Source organism: Salminus brasiliensis, unplaced genomic scaffold (genome assembly GCF_030463535.1).
Source record: "Salminus brasiliensis unplaced genomic scaffold, fSalBra1.hap2 scaffold_118, whole genome shotgun sequence".
In the NCBI taxonomy this organism is placed as follows: domain Eukaryota; kingdom Metazoa; phylum Chordata; class Actinopteri; order Characiformes; family Bryconidae; genus Salminus; species Salminus brasiliensis.
In genome coordinates, this window is record NW_027326651.1 from 1 (window position 1) to 15,743 (window position 15,743).

General features: G+C 41.2%; 1 protein-coding gene across 1 annotated transcript in view; it reads right to left on the bottom strand.

Moving 5' to 3' along the window:
• Window positions 1–10,211: 10,211 nt before the first annotated feature.
• LOC140548811 (nuclear receptor ROR-beta-like) overlaps window positions 10,212–15,743 on the bottom strand; it is a 28,949-nt gene continuing 23,417 nt past the window's right edge. The window contains exon 10 of the mRNA XM_072671977.1: window positions 10,212–15,731. Within this exon, the coding sequence (XP_072528078.1) occupies window positions 15,570–15,731 (162 nt within the window). The 3' untranslated portion in view covers window positions 10,212–15,569. The remainder of the gene's footprint in view (window positions 15,732–15,743) is intronic.

The following is a 15,743-nucleotide window of genomic DNA, read 5'->3' on the forward strand; positions in this document are numbered from 1 at the left end:
TGGCAGACTTGTTTCCCGCTAAGATCAGCAGACAGGAAGTAAGAGGTTTTAACCCCCCCACCACCACCACCACAACCACCACCGCCCACCTACTCTACCTCTGAAGCCCACCCACACCATCCCCCCAATCCTTTTTGGCCTAAACCCTCCCATCTGCACACCCCTTTAATGTGCAGGACCCGACTTCTGCTAATCCTGGAGAGATTGACAGATTCCTACATACCGTGCACACTGTCTGTCCAAATGTTTGTGGACACCCTTCTAATGAATGCATTGTACTGTAGCCTATAGGCTCCATGCGGTCTAATGCCAGGCGTGGCTAGTAGAGGGGTATGAAGCCCCCCAGCATTGAGCTGTGGAGCAGTGGAAGAGCTGTGTTCTCTGGAATGATGGTGGTGGAGCTCCATCCAGTACTTTTGGGATGAGTTGGGGATGATGGAGGTGGGGTGAGATCAACCAACATCCTGAACTCACTAATACACTCTTGTTGCCTGATGCAATCAAATCCTCACAGCAATGCTCCAAAATCTACCACTGAAAATAATTCACATTGTTTACTGATTAATGTATTATAATTATTGAATAATAATAGTAGATACTGAATAACTCACAGTGGATATTCAATAATTGATAGGGGATACTGAATCATTCATGGTAGATTCTGAATAATTCATAGGGGATACCAAATCATTGATAGGGGATACTGAATCATTAATAGGGGATACTGAATCATTAATAGGGGATACTGAATCATTTATATGGGATACTGAATCATTAATAGGGGATATTGAATCACTTATATGGGATACTAAATCATTAATAGGGATAGAGAATCATTCATAAGGGATACTGAATCACTCATACTATATACTCAATAATTCATTACATTTTTAGTAGATACTAGATAATTCATAGTGGATACTAGATAATTCATAAAGGATAGTGAATCATTAATAGTGGATACTAAATAATTCAAAAAGGACAGTAAGGAATTCATACTGGATACTAAATATGTCATAGTGGATACTGAATAATTCATAGTGGATACTAAACAATTAATAATGGATACTGAATAATTCATAGTGGATACTAAACAATTAATAATGGATAGTGAATAATTAATAATGGATAGTGAATAATTAATAATGGATAGTTAATAATTCATAGTGGACACTGAATAATTCATAGTGGATACTGAATCCCTCTGAATAACTGATTATATATGTGACTTTTCTGCTGGGTTTATGAAGAGTCTGATGAAACTGCAACACTTACGATAAAGAACTTGCTGATTTGAATTTCCTCGAAGGAAAACTGATGCAAGGTTCTAGCATGAGATCAATGATACACAGTCACTCCATGTTCTGTAAATATGTCACCATACGATGACTGCTGTTTTAAGGGTATCATGACTCTCACTGTCATACTTGGGAAACATCCTGACTCAGAAGTAGATCCACTGTGATTGGACAATACTTAAATAAAAAAAGTACATGTGGGTAAAGAACCGTTTATGACTCCACCTTTCCAACCTGAATCTGTTTCAAATCTTCTATAGATTCCCACCCTGACGGTTTTGATAACTGTAAGACTGCTGTAAGAAAACTATCCGGACAGTTTCCTGGACAGGGATTAAGCCTAGTCTTGGACTACAGGGCCTTTTGAATGGTGATTAGGTCCATTAAAAGGAAGATTTAGTCTCGGAATAGGCTTAAAACTGGAACAGGAATCCAGCCTAATGGACAAAAGTATTTGGACACCTGCTCATTTATTGTTTCTTCTGAAATCAAGGGCATTCAGTGACAAGCGCGTTAGTGAGGTCAGATGGTGGACGATGATCACCCCACCTCTTCATCCCAACTCATCCCAAAGAGTACTGGATGAGCTCCACCACCATCATCCCAGAGAACACAGTTCCGCTGCTCCACAGCACCAAACAGGAACCACACGCTGGAGCGTATGCGCTGATTGCTACCCTCTGGGCAGGAAATCATCCAAGTGAAAGCAATAACATTTCCTGATATCGCAATGTCATAAATATTATCTCATCTACCCTGATCCTAACAGCACGTCCAACCCAGTTAGGTTATGAACCACAGTCCTAAACGGTTCTCGGTACTGATGCTTGGTTCTTTAACTGCTACGGATCATGTGAAAGATCAGATCACTGTAGTCAAGATCACCTTTGTTGAGACCAAGACGAGTCCAAGACCATGGGCAAGCCAACATCAAGAAAAGGCAGAGTCCTAAACAGAGCCAAGACTTTAAATAGAGTCCTTGAGGGGCCGAGACCAAGGCCAAAAGGCTTGGTTCTCTTGGAGACCCAATTTGGACCAATCATAGGCAAAGGGGAGGTCTCAGATTAGGGTCAATCAGAGTCAAGTGGAGAACAAACAGGTGTTGATTAGAACCAAGAGCAGTCAGGTGGAGGTCTCCGAACAAACAAGGTGGTGATCAGGACCAATCACAGCAGGGGGTGCGGGGTGGGGGTGGTAAATAGTAAGTAGTAGTAGAACCCCCAAAATTACATCAAGTTCTAACGGTCCACTGTAAAACTGTTCCACACTACAACGCTCCTCACTGCTGTGGGCTGGGAATAATACCTGCTAATAGCGCCTAGAGGATGCCAGAGGGCGCTGTGCTAGAGACAAGTGCATCGCTGCATCGCTCAGTGGAACCGTGTTCTCTGGAATGATGGTGGTGGAGCTCCATCCATTATAATTGGGATGAGCTGGGGAGCTGTGAATGATGAGGTGGGGTGGTGATCATCATCCAACATCCTGGCCTGCACTAACGCTCTTGCTGCTGAATGCAATCAAATCCTCACAGCTCCTCCAAGAGGAGTAGAAAGTTTTCTTTGGACAGTAGAGACAGTTACTCCAACAGAAGCCCTTGGTTTTAGAAGAAACAATGAATGAGCAGGTGTCCCAATACTTTTGTCCATAGAGTGTCTATCTATGTCCCTTGATTGCAATTAACACCTAATCACAACCCCCTCATCCCAAAAGTACCGGATGGAGCTCCACCACCACCATCATTCCAGAGACCACAGTTCTTCCACTGCTCCACTGCTCCTCAATGCTGGGGGGCTTTATACCCCTCTACTAGCCCACGCCTGGCATTAGGCAGCATGGTGCCAGTAGCTTCATCAGTGTTGATCTACTCCAGAGAGCCCTATTCTATTGGCAGTGGGACTGGACAAGCTATGTGTGTCTATGCCTCTGCACATCTGTCCCAGCAATGGGTGCAGCTTAAAGCAGCTAAATGCATTCATTAGATATGGTGTCCACAAATATTTGGACATGGATCCAGATCTAACACCCCAGGACCGGAACGAACAGGAAAAAAGATCCTTTGACCAACTGCTTTGCATAAAAGCACACCGCTGGTTGATCAGGCATGACACTCAAACCTATCCGGAAGCTGTTCAGCAGGACTGAGGCCTAAAGCAGCTGTAATAATCAGCAGCATCCTCAGTGCTGTCCAGCTTTCTGGCCTCTCTTCAGCCGTTCTCTCCACAAACCTGCCATTTCCCTGCCCTGCCAACTCCTTAATTTAGCTCCAATGTACTTTCGCCAACCTGCAAAACACACGTTTGGTGAGAGAGTAATGGAAACACGTTAAAACACCACTTAGGAGACTTCACTTAACTTCTCTGGCAGGAGCGCAACGCCAGTGGAGGAGGCTGTCCAGCGCTCAGTCCGTCATCAGTCAGTCATAACTCCTCTATTATTAATGACGATATATCGGCTGCCCAAATACACAGCAACACAGCGTGCACACGACTTCTGTCTGACTGTTTTAGTGATATATTTGTGATATTAATATATTTAATGAGCAGTACATCCATTTATGACCATTATACAGTTAACTAACTGTGGTCTCATCTTTCTAAATGCTTTAAAGCACAATTTAATCCCATAAAATGTAAATAAACAGTGTCTTTTCTGGAAATGTGCTTTCTGTATTGTAATATTGAGATACAGCACTGTGTTTACCTGCCTTTCAGGATTATTTAAAGAGAAGCAAACAGCAAAAAGCTGTCCGGTCGAACCTGTATATTGTAAAAAGGTCTATAGATAGTATAGATAGTCATAACTCCTTTATTACTGAGGACGATATATCATCTATGCGAAAACACAACGATACTGACACATATTTTAGCAATATTTTGGCATTATATCAATTTATGGCCATTAAACATTGATTAATTCACAGTCCTGACTGTTAAGTATAGTTTCAGTCAATTTCTTAATGCTTACAAGCGCAATTAAAAATCTATAAACATTAAATAAACACTTATTTCGGGTTAATATTAAGCTATGATACTGTTTATGGCTTCATTTGGGGTCGTTTAAAGTCAAAATAAACAGTGTCAGCTTTCTAGGACACTTATTTGGAGTTTATGGGGTTATTAATGTTAACCTAGACATCGTCTGATATCGTGATACCGCGGTAAATTCAAAAATATCGCGATACTGAGCTGTATCGATATATATCGGACAGCTTTACAATGAGGAGGTTGTCTAGAGCTCTAGTAAAGAGGCTATAAGCAGTACAGACAGTTATACTCATTTATTACTGATGGACGATACACCGTATTTGAGAATACACAGTAATAGTGACAATGTGACATAATTTAAGCAATATTTTGGCATTACATCCATTTATAACCAATTAAACATGGCTTAATTAAGGTTCCTAACTGTTCTTAACTACCGTTTGTAATTTTTTAAATGCTTCCGAACACAATTTAACTCTATAAACATTAAATAAACGCTTATTTCTGGTTAATATTAAGTTATGATACTGTTTAAAGAGAATAAAATAATGAAATAAACTGTATCAGCTTCGTAGGAGACTTATCTGGAGTTTATGGGATTATTAATGTAAACCTAGTCATCGTCTGATATCGTGATACCGTATATATATATATATATATATATATATATATATATAGTGGAGAAGGTTGTCCAGAGGTCTAGTAAAGAGGCTATAATCAATTTTATTTAAGCAATTTTTTGGCATTATATCCATTTATGACCAATTTAACATGGCTTACTTTACATTCCTGACTGTTCCTGACTTTAATTTGTAATTTTCTAAATGCTCACAAACACAGTTTTAGCTTTGTAGGACACTTATTTGAAGTTCATTGGGTTATTAATGTTAACCTAGTCATCGTCTGATATCGTGATACTATATATATATATAGTGGAGAAGGTTGTCCAGACGGTCATAACTGATTATCCACGGCCCTGACTGTTAATTTCCATGCCGGTAATATTCTAAATGTGTCCAAACTCAATTTAAAATCTATAAACATTAATTAAACATTTATTCCTGGTTTATATTTAGCTATGATACGGTTTATGGCTTCATTTTGGGTCGTTTAAAGAAAATAAAATGTCAAAATAAACAGTTTTAGCTTCGTAGGACACTTATTTGGAGTTTATGGGATTATTAATGTTAACCTAGACATCGTCTGATATCGTGATACCACGGTAAATTCACAATGCCACATAATTTAAGCAATATTTTGGCATTATATCCATTTATGACCAATTAAACATGGCTTAATTCACGTTCCTAACTGTTCTTAACTACCGTTTGTAGTAATTTGTAGTTTGTAGCAATTTAACTCTATAAACATTAAATAAACACTTATTTCTGGTTAATATTAAGTTATGATACTGTTTAAAGAGAATAAAATAATGAAATAAACAGTTTTGGCTTTGTAAGACACTTATTTGGAGTTTATGGAATTATTAATGTAAACCTAGTCATCGTCTGATATCGTGATACTGCGGTAAATTCAAAAATATCGTGATACTGAGCTGTATCGATATATATACATATTTATATATATATATATATAGTGGAGGAGGTTGTCCAGAGGTCTAGTAAAGAGGCTATAAGCAGTACAGACAGTCATAACTCATTTATCTCTGATGGTAAAACACAGCGATACTCACAATGCCACATAATTTAAGCAATATTTTGGCATTATATCCATTTCTGACCAATTAAACATGGCTTAATTCACGTTCCTAACTGTTCTTAACTACCGTTTGTAATTTTCTAAATGCTTCTGAACACAATTTAACTCTATAAACATTAAATAAACGCTTATTTCTGGTTAATATTAAGTTATGATACTGTTTAAAGAGAATAAAATAATGAAATAAACTGTATGAGCTTCGTAGGAGACTTATTTGGAGTTTATGGGATTATTAATGTAAACCTAGACATCGTCTGATATCGTGAAACCGCGGTAAATTCAAAGGAATATCGCGATACTGAGCTGAATCGATATATCGGACAGAACTACAATGCAAAAAAAGTGCAACACAGTTAAACTCGCAGCTGTAAGAAACCTGAACAGGCATAAGTGTCTCAGAAACACACTTTTAAGGGCTTTAAGGGCCAAACCGAGCCGCTTCAGCCGGAAACCCGAGGCGCAGAAAGTTAACAGACCTGGCTGGCTTTGTAGAACTGCTTCTTCAAGCCCGCAACCGACATCTTCAGGCCGCTGTTTCCGACGGACAGAGAGCGATACAGCCTCCAAGCGCTGCGGAACCAGAGAAGCGCTGCAAATAAAGGCAGAAGACCCGCGGAAAGGCTCCTGAGCTCGGCTCTCTGCTCCGGGTCGGCAGCGCCTCCACGGCACAGGACACGAAACGGTTAACGAGACGAGCACGAATAGCTCCCAGAAGCGCTGCCGGTGGACGGTTTCTCCGGGATGGACGCAGCTCCGCGGGTCTCTAAACGTGTCCAGCGCTGGCTGGAAATGTCCGCAGTCGAAGTTCAGTTTTATCCACTTTGTATACAACTCGAGTGTAGCTGCAGCGCGAGCGGCTAGCGGTCCCCACACGCACCCACCACCGTTTCCTGCGCAACGCAGGCACATTCCCGAATTCCAGCATGGGCGGTCAGCGGCCTCTGCCGGACACTACTGGTAGTGCACACAGCGACCGGTGCAGTTATCCTGCTGGCCAGAAGAGGGCGCCATTGGACATGCACCGATAGGTAGACAGACATACAGACAGACAGACAGACAGACAGACAGATAGATAGATAGATAGATAGATAGATAGATAGATAGATAGATAGATAGATAGATAGATAGATAGATTGATTGATAGATAGATTGATTGATAGATAGATTGATTGATTGATTGATTGATTGATAGACACACAGACAGACAGATAGATAGACAGTTAGACAGATATATATATATATATATAGATAGATAGATAGATAGACATACAGACAGTTAGACAGAAAGACAGACAGACAGTTAGACAGACAGATAGATAGATAGATAGATAGATAGATAGATTGATTGATTGATTGATTGATAGACACAGACAGACAGACAGATAGATAGACAGTTAGACAGATATATATATATATAGATAGATAGACAGACATACAGACAGACAGACAGACAGACAGACAGATAGATAGATAGATAGATAGATAGATAGACAGATAGATAGATAGATAGATAGACAGATAGACAGATAGATAGATAGATAGATAGATTGATTGATTGATTGATAGACACACAGACAGACAGACAGATAGATAGACAGTTAGACAGATATATATATATATAGATAGATAGATAGATAGACAGACAGACATACAGACAGTTAGACAGTCAGATAGATAGATAGATAGATAGATTGATTGATTGATTGAATGATTGATAGACAGACAGACAGACAGACAGACAGATAGACAGATAGATAGACAGTTAGACAGACAGATATATATATATAGATATAGATATAGATAGAAAGAAGTGACAAAATAACCTCTTTTAATTATAATATACATATAATACAGATATATAATTAAAAATGCACAATTACAAAAAATAAAGAATTACTACATAAATAATAAATAATAAAAAATGACTTCATATGCAGTGGTGCAAGTATTCTGAATTATCGAGAGAGTCATGCACTACGTGTCTGCTTATATTTCCTATTATAAAAATAAAGAATAGAGTAGAATATTTACTAAAAATTAGCAACCAAACCTAGTAAATCTCAATTTATAAATATGCAGTTTTTTTTTCAGTTTTTTTCAATAATTACCAAAAATGTGGAGAAGTGTATGATTGGCATTTTCATTAGTAAATAAAAAACAGGTTCACTATCTGTTAAACATTATAAACTCAGCTCACACTTTCATATACTTTTAAACTCAGTGATGATAAAGTAAATCCATCATCCAAATGTTCAGCATTAGCACAGTACAAACACCAGGCGAAGAGGAGGTGCAGAACTACGCCATCTGCTGGTTCCTAACAGCGACAGCAAGCTGGATTTTTAATGGCTGTTCATTTTTTTCTCAGTGGATTAAACGTCATGCGATGATCAATTGTAAACATACGAGCACATTATTTATTAATAAAACACTTTTCTGAGCTGCTACAAGCTACAACCCCCCCCCCAGACATAGTATAAAATATTTACTCAGTTATTAATATACTAACATTAACTTTAACTTCCCACGAAAACACAAATAATACTTATAATAACAATACTTAATAATAATAATACTTATAATAATAATAATAATAATAATAATAATAATAATAATAATCCAATCAGAGCAGATCATTAAAAAATAATAATTAAATCCTGCAGTCTTTCTTCCAAATATAGCGGCCTTCACTGCCTCAGAATCATCTTCTGAGTTTTTGATGACATCATTATGCACTTGTGGGCGGGGCACAACAATATTATCCAAAATTATCATGTTTAGCCACTCCCTCTTACCAGTCATTACCTAGAAAGGCCCTCCCTCATATCGTCTCTCAATATCCTTTTTAGTGAGCGCTCATCCATTGGGCCTCGTCATCCCCTGAACTGTTACCAGCAACAGTTCAGTCATGCTAATCTTAGCATTACTGAAATGACATCATGCTAACAGGTTACTACTGGTTTCCATTCATTGTTAGCAACATTAGCATGTGGGGTTGAACTGTTCCTTTAAGAGCTGTTCCCTTACTGATTTCGCTTATCTGAGGTTTTGCAGCTCCAGTGAACATAAATGTGGACTTTGGCCGCGGTTATCTGTGACGCCGGAATGTAAAAACATTTAAAAACTGAATTTGAACAAATTACATTTCAATATTTACCAGTAAATCAAGCAGAACCTGTGAATAGAATTACAAATAAATAAATTAATATGAATGTAATTATTATATATTAAAGCGAAATAGACAAAATGGTTCCTCCTATTAAAAGGAATTAGGATAAAATATGAATTCTTATTAGTGTCTGATTAAATTGTGGTAATACAGAATACACCGACCAGCCACACCATTAAAACCACCTGCCCAATATTGTGTAGGTTCCCCTCCTTTAAGTCCTGTAAGTTGAGACGTTGAGGCCCCCCTCCATTAACCTCAGTGACCCTGCAGCCGGTTCTCTGCTTATCTTCCTTCCTTAGAGCACTTTTGGTAGGTCAGTACTGACCACTGCATACCGGGAATGCAGATGTTTTGGAGATGTTCTGACCAAGTCATTGTCTAGAACCTCACAGTTTTGGTTCTTGTCACTGTCACAGCACTGCAGTTCACCTGATCACCACATGAGGGCAGTAACTACCCACCTAAAACAGTAAATCCCTGTAAAGTGATTAGTACAACAGTGCTGGTGCCAGACATAAGGCCTGTTAGTTGTCTCAATGACACGATCGGATCGCCCAAAAGTATCTGGACACCACTTACGTACGGAGAGAGTAATGCTACTTTTAGGTGCGCCCATTACAAAGCACTGACCACTGGAACAGGGTGCTCTGGAGACGCCCTGAGCACATGACCCTAAGGTCACAATGTCCAGGGACAAGCATGGGCTAGAGGGGTATAAAAGCCCTCCCTGTCAATCATTGCCACTCAAAACTTTTGCTACAAGCCAGAACTAATCATCCAACATCAGAACCTAACCTAACCTCCCTCATGCCTCTCTCATATGAGGCTGAATACAATCAAATCCCAATCTAACATCTAGTGTCAAGCCTCGCCAGAAGAGTTGAGGCTACTTCTGCAGCAAACAAGGCCCAGCTTAAATCCTCAACATCAGAAGAAAGTGTCAAGTGTCCACATACTTTAGGACAGCTTGTGTTGTGGCTGAGCTGACACTTAGCTTTCTTTTATTAATTTTTATTTTTTTAATGGACACAACAAAGGTTTATTTTCTGTAAAAAGACTTTTATTACATTCTTAATCCATTGACCATATTCCCAATGTACAACAGCTCATCGTCTTCATCTTTTTATCATCTCCATATTCAGAAATTCATACGCCATAAATTACAGTTATTAAAATCTATTTTTTTAAAACAATAAACTCAGAACGACGAAAGGAAACACAGAAGGAATCAGGGCGATGAACAACCCGGGAGATTCTGCTGCTTTAAAAACGCTCTTAAAAAAATAGAAGTACAGTTCTCCGTAATGAAGGGGTGGAGAACCCGAGGCAGGTGAGGAAGAGGAGGAGGACGAAGAGAGACAGATCACGAGATACAACACAGGATTCAGAAGATCAGAACCCATCTCTTATACATGAATATATATATATAGTTTATCATGGTTTCAGAGGTCCTATTGTTTCCTCTACAGACGAGGCCGGGACGTCCCGCGGTGGTCCTGATAACCACACAGGGGGGAGATCTTTGATTCCTCAGTGAGGAGAACACTGAGGAGAACAGCTACCAACACATGGAGATGAAGGGTGTATCTTAAGGGTTATGGTCTGCCACTGGGTGAGAGGTGAGCCCAGCCAACTCCCTGAGTGTGTGTGTGTGAGTGTGTGTGTGTATGCAATCAGTCAATGCAACTACACCCACCAAGCACCACCCACCAATACACACACACACATCAACTCAACAGCAGGGTGAATTCAGGTATTCCACTGGGATGTAAACACAGTCAGTCAGAGTGGGGGTTTGGTGTGAAAGGCTGGGTTCTAGATAAGCTCCCCAAGTCAGAGCTGGAGTTCTACAGTGGAGGTTCTAGATAAGCTCCCCAAGTCAGAGCTGGAGTTCTACAGTGGAGGTGAAGGGAAGCAGACGTCTGAAGCTCTAATAAAAGCTCCTCACAGAAGGTTCTGCTGCCTGCTGAGTTCTGAGACTCTTAAGTTGGGGGTGGAGGGATACAGGGTGCGGGGTGATGTGCGATAAAGTAGTCCTCCAAAGAAACACACTGTTTTTCAGGCTTCACCATTTCACCATCATCACCATTCCACATAGACACATCCCAGAAGACACGTCTAGCTTCTCTGGTGGGTTTGATAGTAAATAAAAAAGCCTATATTTGTGTCGTAGTCATGGCGACAGACATCTGGCTGTCTGACGTTTCTCTTCAATAAAGCGAGGATCCACATAAACCCTTACTCTGATGACTATCTTTACATCTCACCCACTGAATTAGGAGACAATTCTGCTGAAAAAAATGGAGGATTGGTGGAGTCCCACTTTTTAAAAGCACCACCCGACGCTACCTGAACTCGCTCTACCTGCAAGCTTTCTCTACACCGTCCTCCACATCCTGCCAGGCCAGAGAGTTAATACTAGTCGTGTGTGCAAGTCAAGAAAGGATTCTGCAGCCTCTCGTCTGGGCTGAAGAAATGTTACTGGATGAGCTTTGGAGTGTTTGTGAAATGTCCCCACCCGCCCTGGCTCTGGGGGTCCCGTAGGCCGTAACGGGGCACAGGCGAACTATTGCACAGTCCCATTATGACACTGTGTTAAAGGACTGTACTAATGCTTGATCCTCAGAACACATTTTCCCACTTTTCACATTCTGACCACAACGCTGGAGAGAGACCTCCTACAGGCTTCCAGAGTGGAGCACGACGGAATATTGTGACTGTATCTCCCTTTCAAAATAAGTGTCTACTATATTTCAAATCAGAATTGGACTACTATTATAATGTATTAATTATTAATTATATATAGACACAATAGATATGATCATTAGGATTAATTAATGTATTTATAATTACCCTAAATGATTTACATAAACCAATTTGAATAAATATTAATGCACAGTAATTTACAGCATATAAACAACGATATATGCTATAAAATACATATTTTAGGTCCTTATTTTAGCATCTGCACCAAATTCTGCCTAACAAATGTGGCCTGAATGTGTACAGTTCCTTTAACTTGATACAATTTTTTGAGAAATGACCTTTTCCCCGATTTATTTATATATATATTGTAATATTTTCATATTTTTCTGTCCATTAGTGGAACAAAACTGCATCTGGACAATCACAGAACCATAATCAACAAAAGCAGGGCAATGGTAACACACTCTAGGGTCCTGGCGTCAATTGTAAAGGAGCATTTTTGATGTATTTCAATGGTTAATAAAAATGGGATTACAAAATAATGGCATGACTGTTAGAGATGCCTCAGCAGCATATTAGGTCTGGGAAATTTGGTAATTTGACTATGGTCTATGCCCTGTGGAAGCGTATAGGAGGTAATCTGTGCATGGTGCTCAGTTTGCGAAGCACAAAACCCTTTAAGGTCAGTCCTAAAACAGACGTGGACAAACGTGTCTGAGAAGGAAAGCACTGTACTGTTCCTCTAAGCACCTGGAGAAGTGTTAAGTGTTCTACAACCAACCGAGTTCTTCAGAAAAGCTGAGAGGAAGAAAAGTGTTCAGTCTGGACTGAGACGAGCACTGTTCCAGCAGTGCGGAAACACGGTAAAGTGAAGCTGGTTCGGGTCAGGGGGTTAACGGTTACAGCGGCAGAAGCAGTCAGTTTCTGACACTGACCTGTTTGTACAATGCTACAGAAAAAAAATAAACAACAACAACAACGACGACAACAACAACAACAAGGACAATGATGACGACAAGAAAAAACGTGTTCTGTACTGGATCTGGGCGGCTTTTCTGGCCACGCCAAGCTCCCTAGAGTTTGATGCCAATCTCCAGCGAGTATTGCTGGACTTCCTGCCTTCGCTCTCGAGATTAGGCCATGAAACGCTCGCCGTCCCGACCTTCTGAACTCTCCTCTCCTCCGGAGCTTAACACACTGAAGTGGAAAAATACATCTGCGCAAAATAGAAAGGTTTGTTTTGTCCTTCGGTTTGCTCTGCAAAAGTATGAAAAATAGAATATACACTTTAACCATAGTAGTCCTTTACTCTGAGGGGGTGGGGAGTGGTGGTGGGTGGGGTGTGGTGGTGGTAGCTGCTGGCTGTGATAACCAATAGCAGGTCCTATCTGTGAGGTTATATCTGTGAGTTACTGCGTACTGAGTTAGCAGGACAGGAAAAGGTCAAAACAGGTCAGGAGAGGAACATTTCACACCACGAAACACTGAGCATCATCTTCTCCCACATCAGTCTCTCTGCAGAGCGTGGAGAAGCAGCAGTACCTCCACACCACCTCCACAAGAACGGGCTGTGGACGGCAGCTCCCATTTCCCTTTCCGCTGTGGCCGTGCCCAGCTGTCTCCTGGACAGCCCGGGCTGGGTCTCTGAAACCGGACCGTTTGTTGTCTGTCATAACACAAGGTTCCTCCTTTCCGGTTCCTCTCTGTAATCCCCACAGGCCTCCTAAATAGCCCCCAACTGCTGCTACAGCCCACACGGGCCGAAGCAATGCGCTGAATTTACTGGATCCACATGTGTACATCGTGCCCAAATTAGTAAAATATGGTAAATCAAACCAATTATTACATAAAGTAGGTCAATCTACCCAAGCTGGGGTCAGATCTGCCACCACACCACCCGCTAACAAAATACCCCCCAAACAATCCCACCTAGGATTTATAAGCTGTACAGAAAAAAAGGTCTCGTCATATCAGCAAGGGTGGTGCATAAGCATAGCAAAGCACAAGCCCCACCCACTTTACTCTAATAGGCTGCACATACATAGATGTCTAGCTTTGATCAACGAAAGATGGTAAATGAGAGGCGCTCGAGGGCTCCTGGGTGGCGCAACAGTCTAAGCGTCAGTCTTAGCACTGTTAAAAAGCAATAGTCTGGTCTGCACACAGATGCCTAGGTTTGATGCCACAGCCAGGCAAGGCCAAGAAGTCCTCAAGAAGAGCGAATTGCTGGGGCCTTCCCTTCCTCTACCACCCCGTCACGTTAAGCAATGCAAGCCAACCAGGATGATCTCCTGGTGAGGTGAGCTCAGCTGACCGAAATGATGTACACATGTGAATCGAGTAAATTCAGCAGATACACCTCGTGAGCTGAAGAATGGGGGGGTGGGGGTGAGGCTGAGGCTGGCCAACAGAGTCATCCTGCGTACGGAGTGTGTAAGTGTGTTGCGGTGGGGAAATCCTGAGTGGCTGATGTAGGCTGAAGGAAGAGCCGGTTCAGAAGGTTGAGGTCTACGTGCTCCGATTTGTGGAGTTCTTGAGTTCTTTGAGTCTTGGAGTAAGTGCTGTCCGCCAGAGCCCTCTTGAGGCAGTGTCTCGGCCCGTCAGCTTGAGCCAGTTGTTTTGAAGGGTGTTGAGAACATTCATTCTTTAATGGTGCATCTTTCTCGCCCTCTCTACGGGACCATCTCTCTCTGTCTAGCTCGCTAGCTATCTATTTATCAATCTGAACGTACGTGTATGATCTATACGGCATATAAATATATATAATATATATATTCCAACACTTCTATTATCCTAAATAAATCTCTATAGTATCTATTTTAATTGCAGAAAAATATTAAAATACTTTGTCTTTCATTCTAGAGTGGCATTTGCAGGGGAAAAGGTAGCGGGACTGAGGTTTTGTTTTTTTTAATTAATAATAATAATAAGAAGAAGAATTAAAAAAAGATGCTCTGAAACACTGTCTGCACACATCCCTGTGTAAAAGCATGCACAGGAGCTGCTCTACGGTCAGGAGCGTGCTACAGCTACGTGCATGCTTGGCATACACCGAATGAGGGACACTGGTTAGCATGCTAAAATGCTAAAAGCAACTACACAGTCCGCTTGCCGTTGGTCCCTCCAAACATTTGGGTTTGGATCAGGCGACTCCAAACTGCTTCCAGAGTTAAATCAAGCTTTAAAAGCATATTTTACACAAAAGAGGACAAATACACTCAAATACATTCTGTCTCGTTCCTGAGGCTGTGCCACATGTCCACTAGGGTACATTCATCAACATTCTCTAAAGGGTACTGAATAGGCGGCTGTGTCCCAATCCACCGTATTAGGGAACTTCAATTTCAGAGAGATTCGGGCTCCAATAAAAATGGAGCCCTTTTTCCTCTCGCTCTGTTAAACAGGTAGGTAGCGTACACACATTGCCTGGTGCTTTAGCAAAATATTGCGAAATATTTAAACTAGGGGGGGTACCAGTATCCCCTATCGGAGGGAACCTGAAGAAAGGGATCGTGGGAGTCCTAAAGTGTTGCGTGCAGGATTGTCAGTGAGCTGCTGGACGCTTCAAATCTACCACGCCTCTCTATATCTCTCTCCTCATCCCTACATCTCTCTGTCTAACTTCCTCTCTCTCTCTCTCTCTCTCTCTCTCTCTCTCTCTCTAGCACCAGTCAGAGGGCTGGCCTGGCTCTAGCCCTCAGTGGAGTCGGGGAAGGTGATCTCGCTGCCGAACACCTCCCTGTAGAGCGGAGGGAAGCTGTAGGCCGTGTCGGGGTGAAGCAGGCGGAAAAACTCCAGCTTGTCGATGTGGAGGTTGCAAATGGACTTCATGATGGGCAGCTTAGCCACCATCTGAATGAGAGA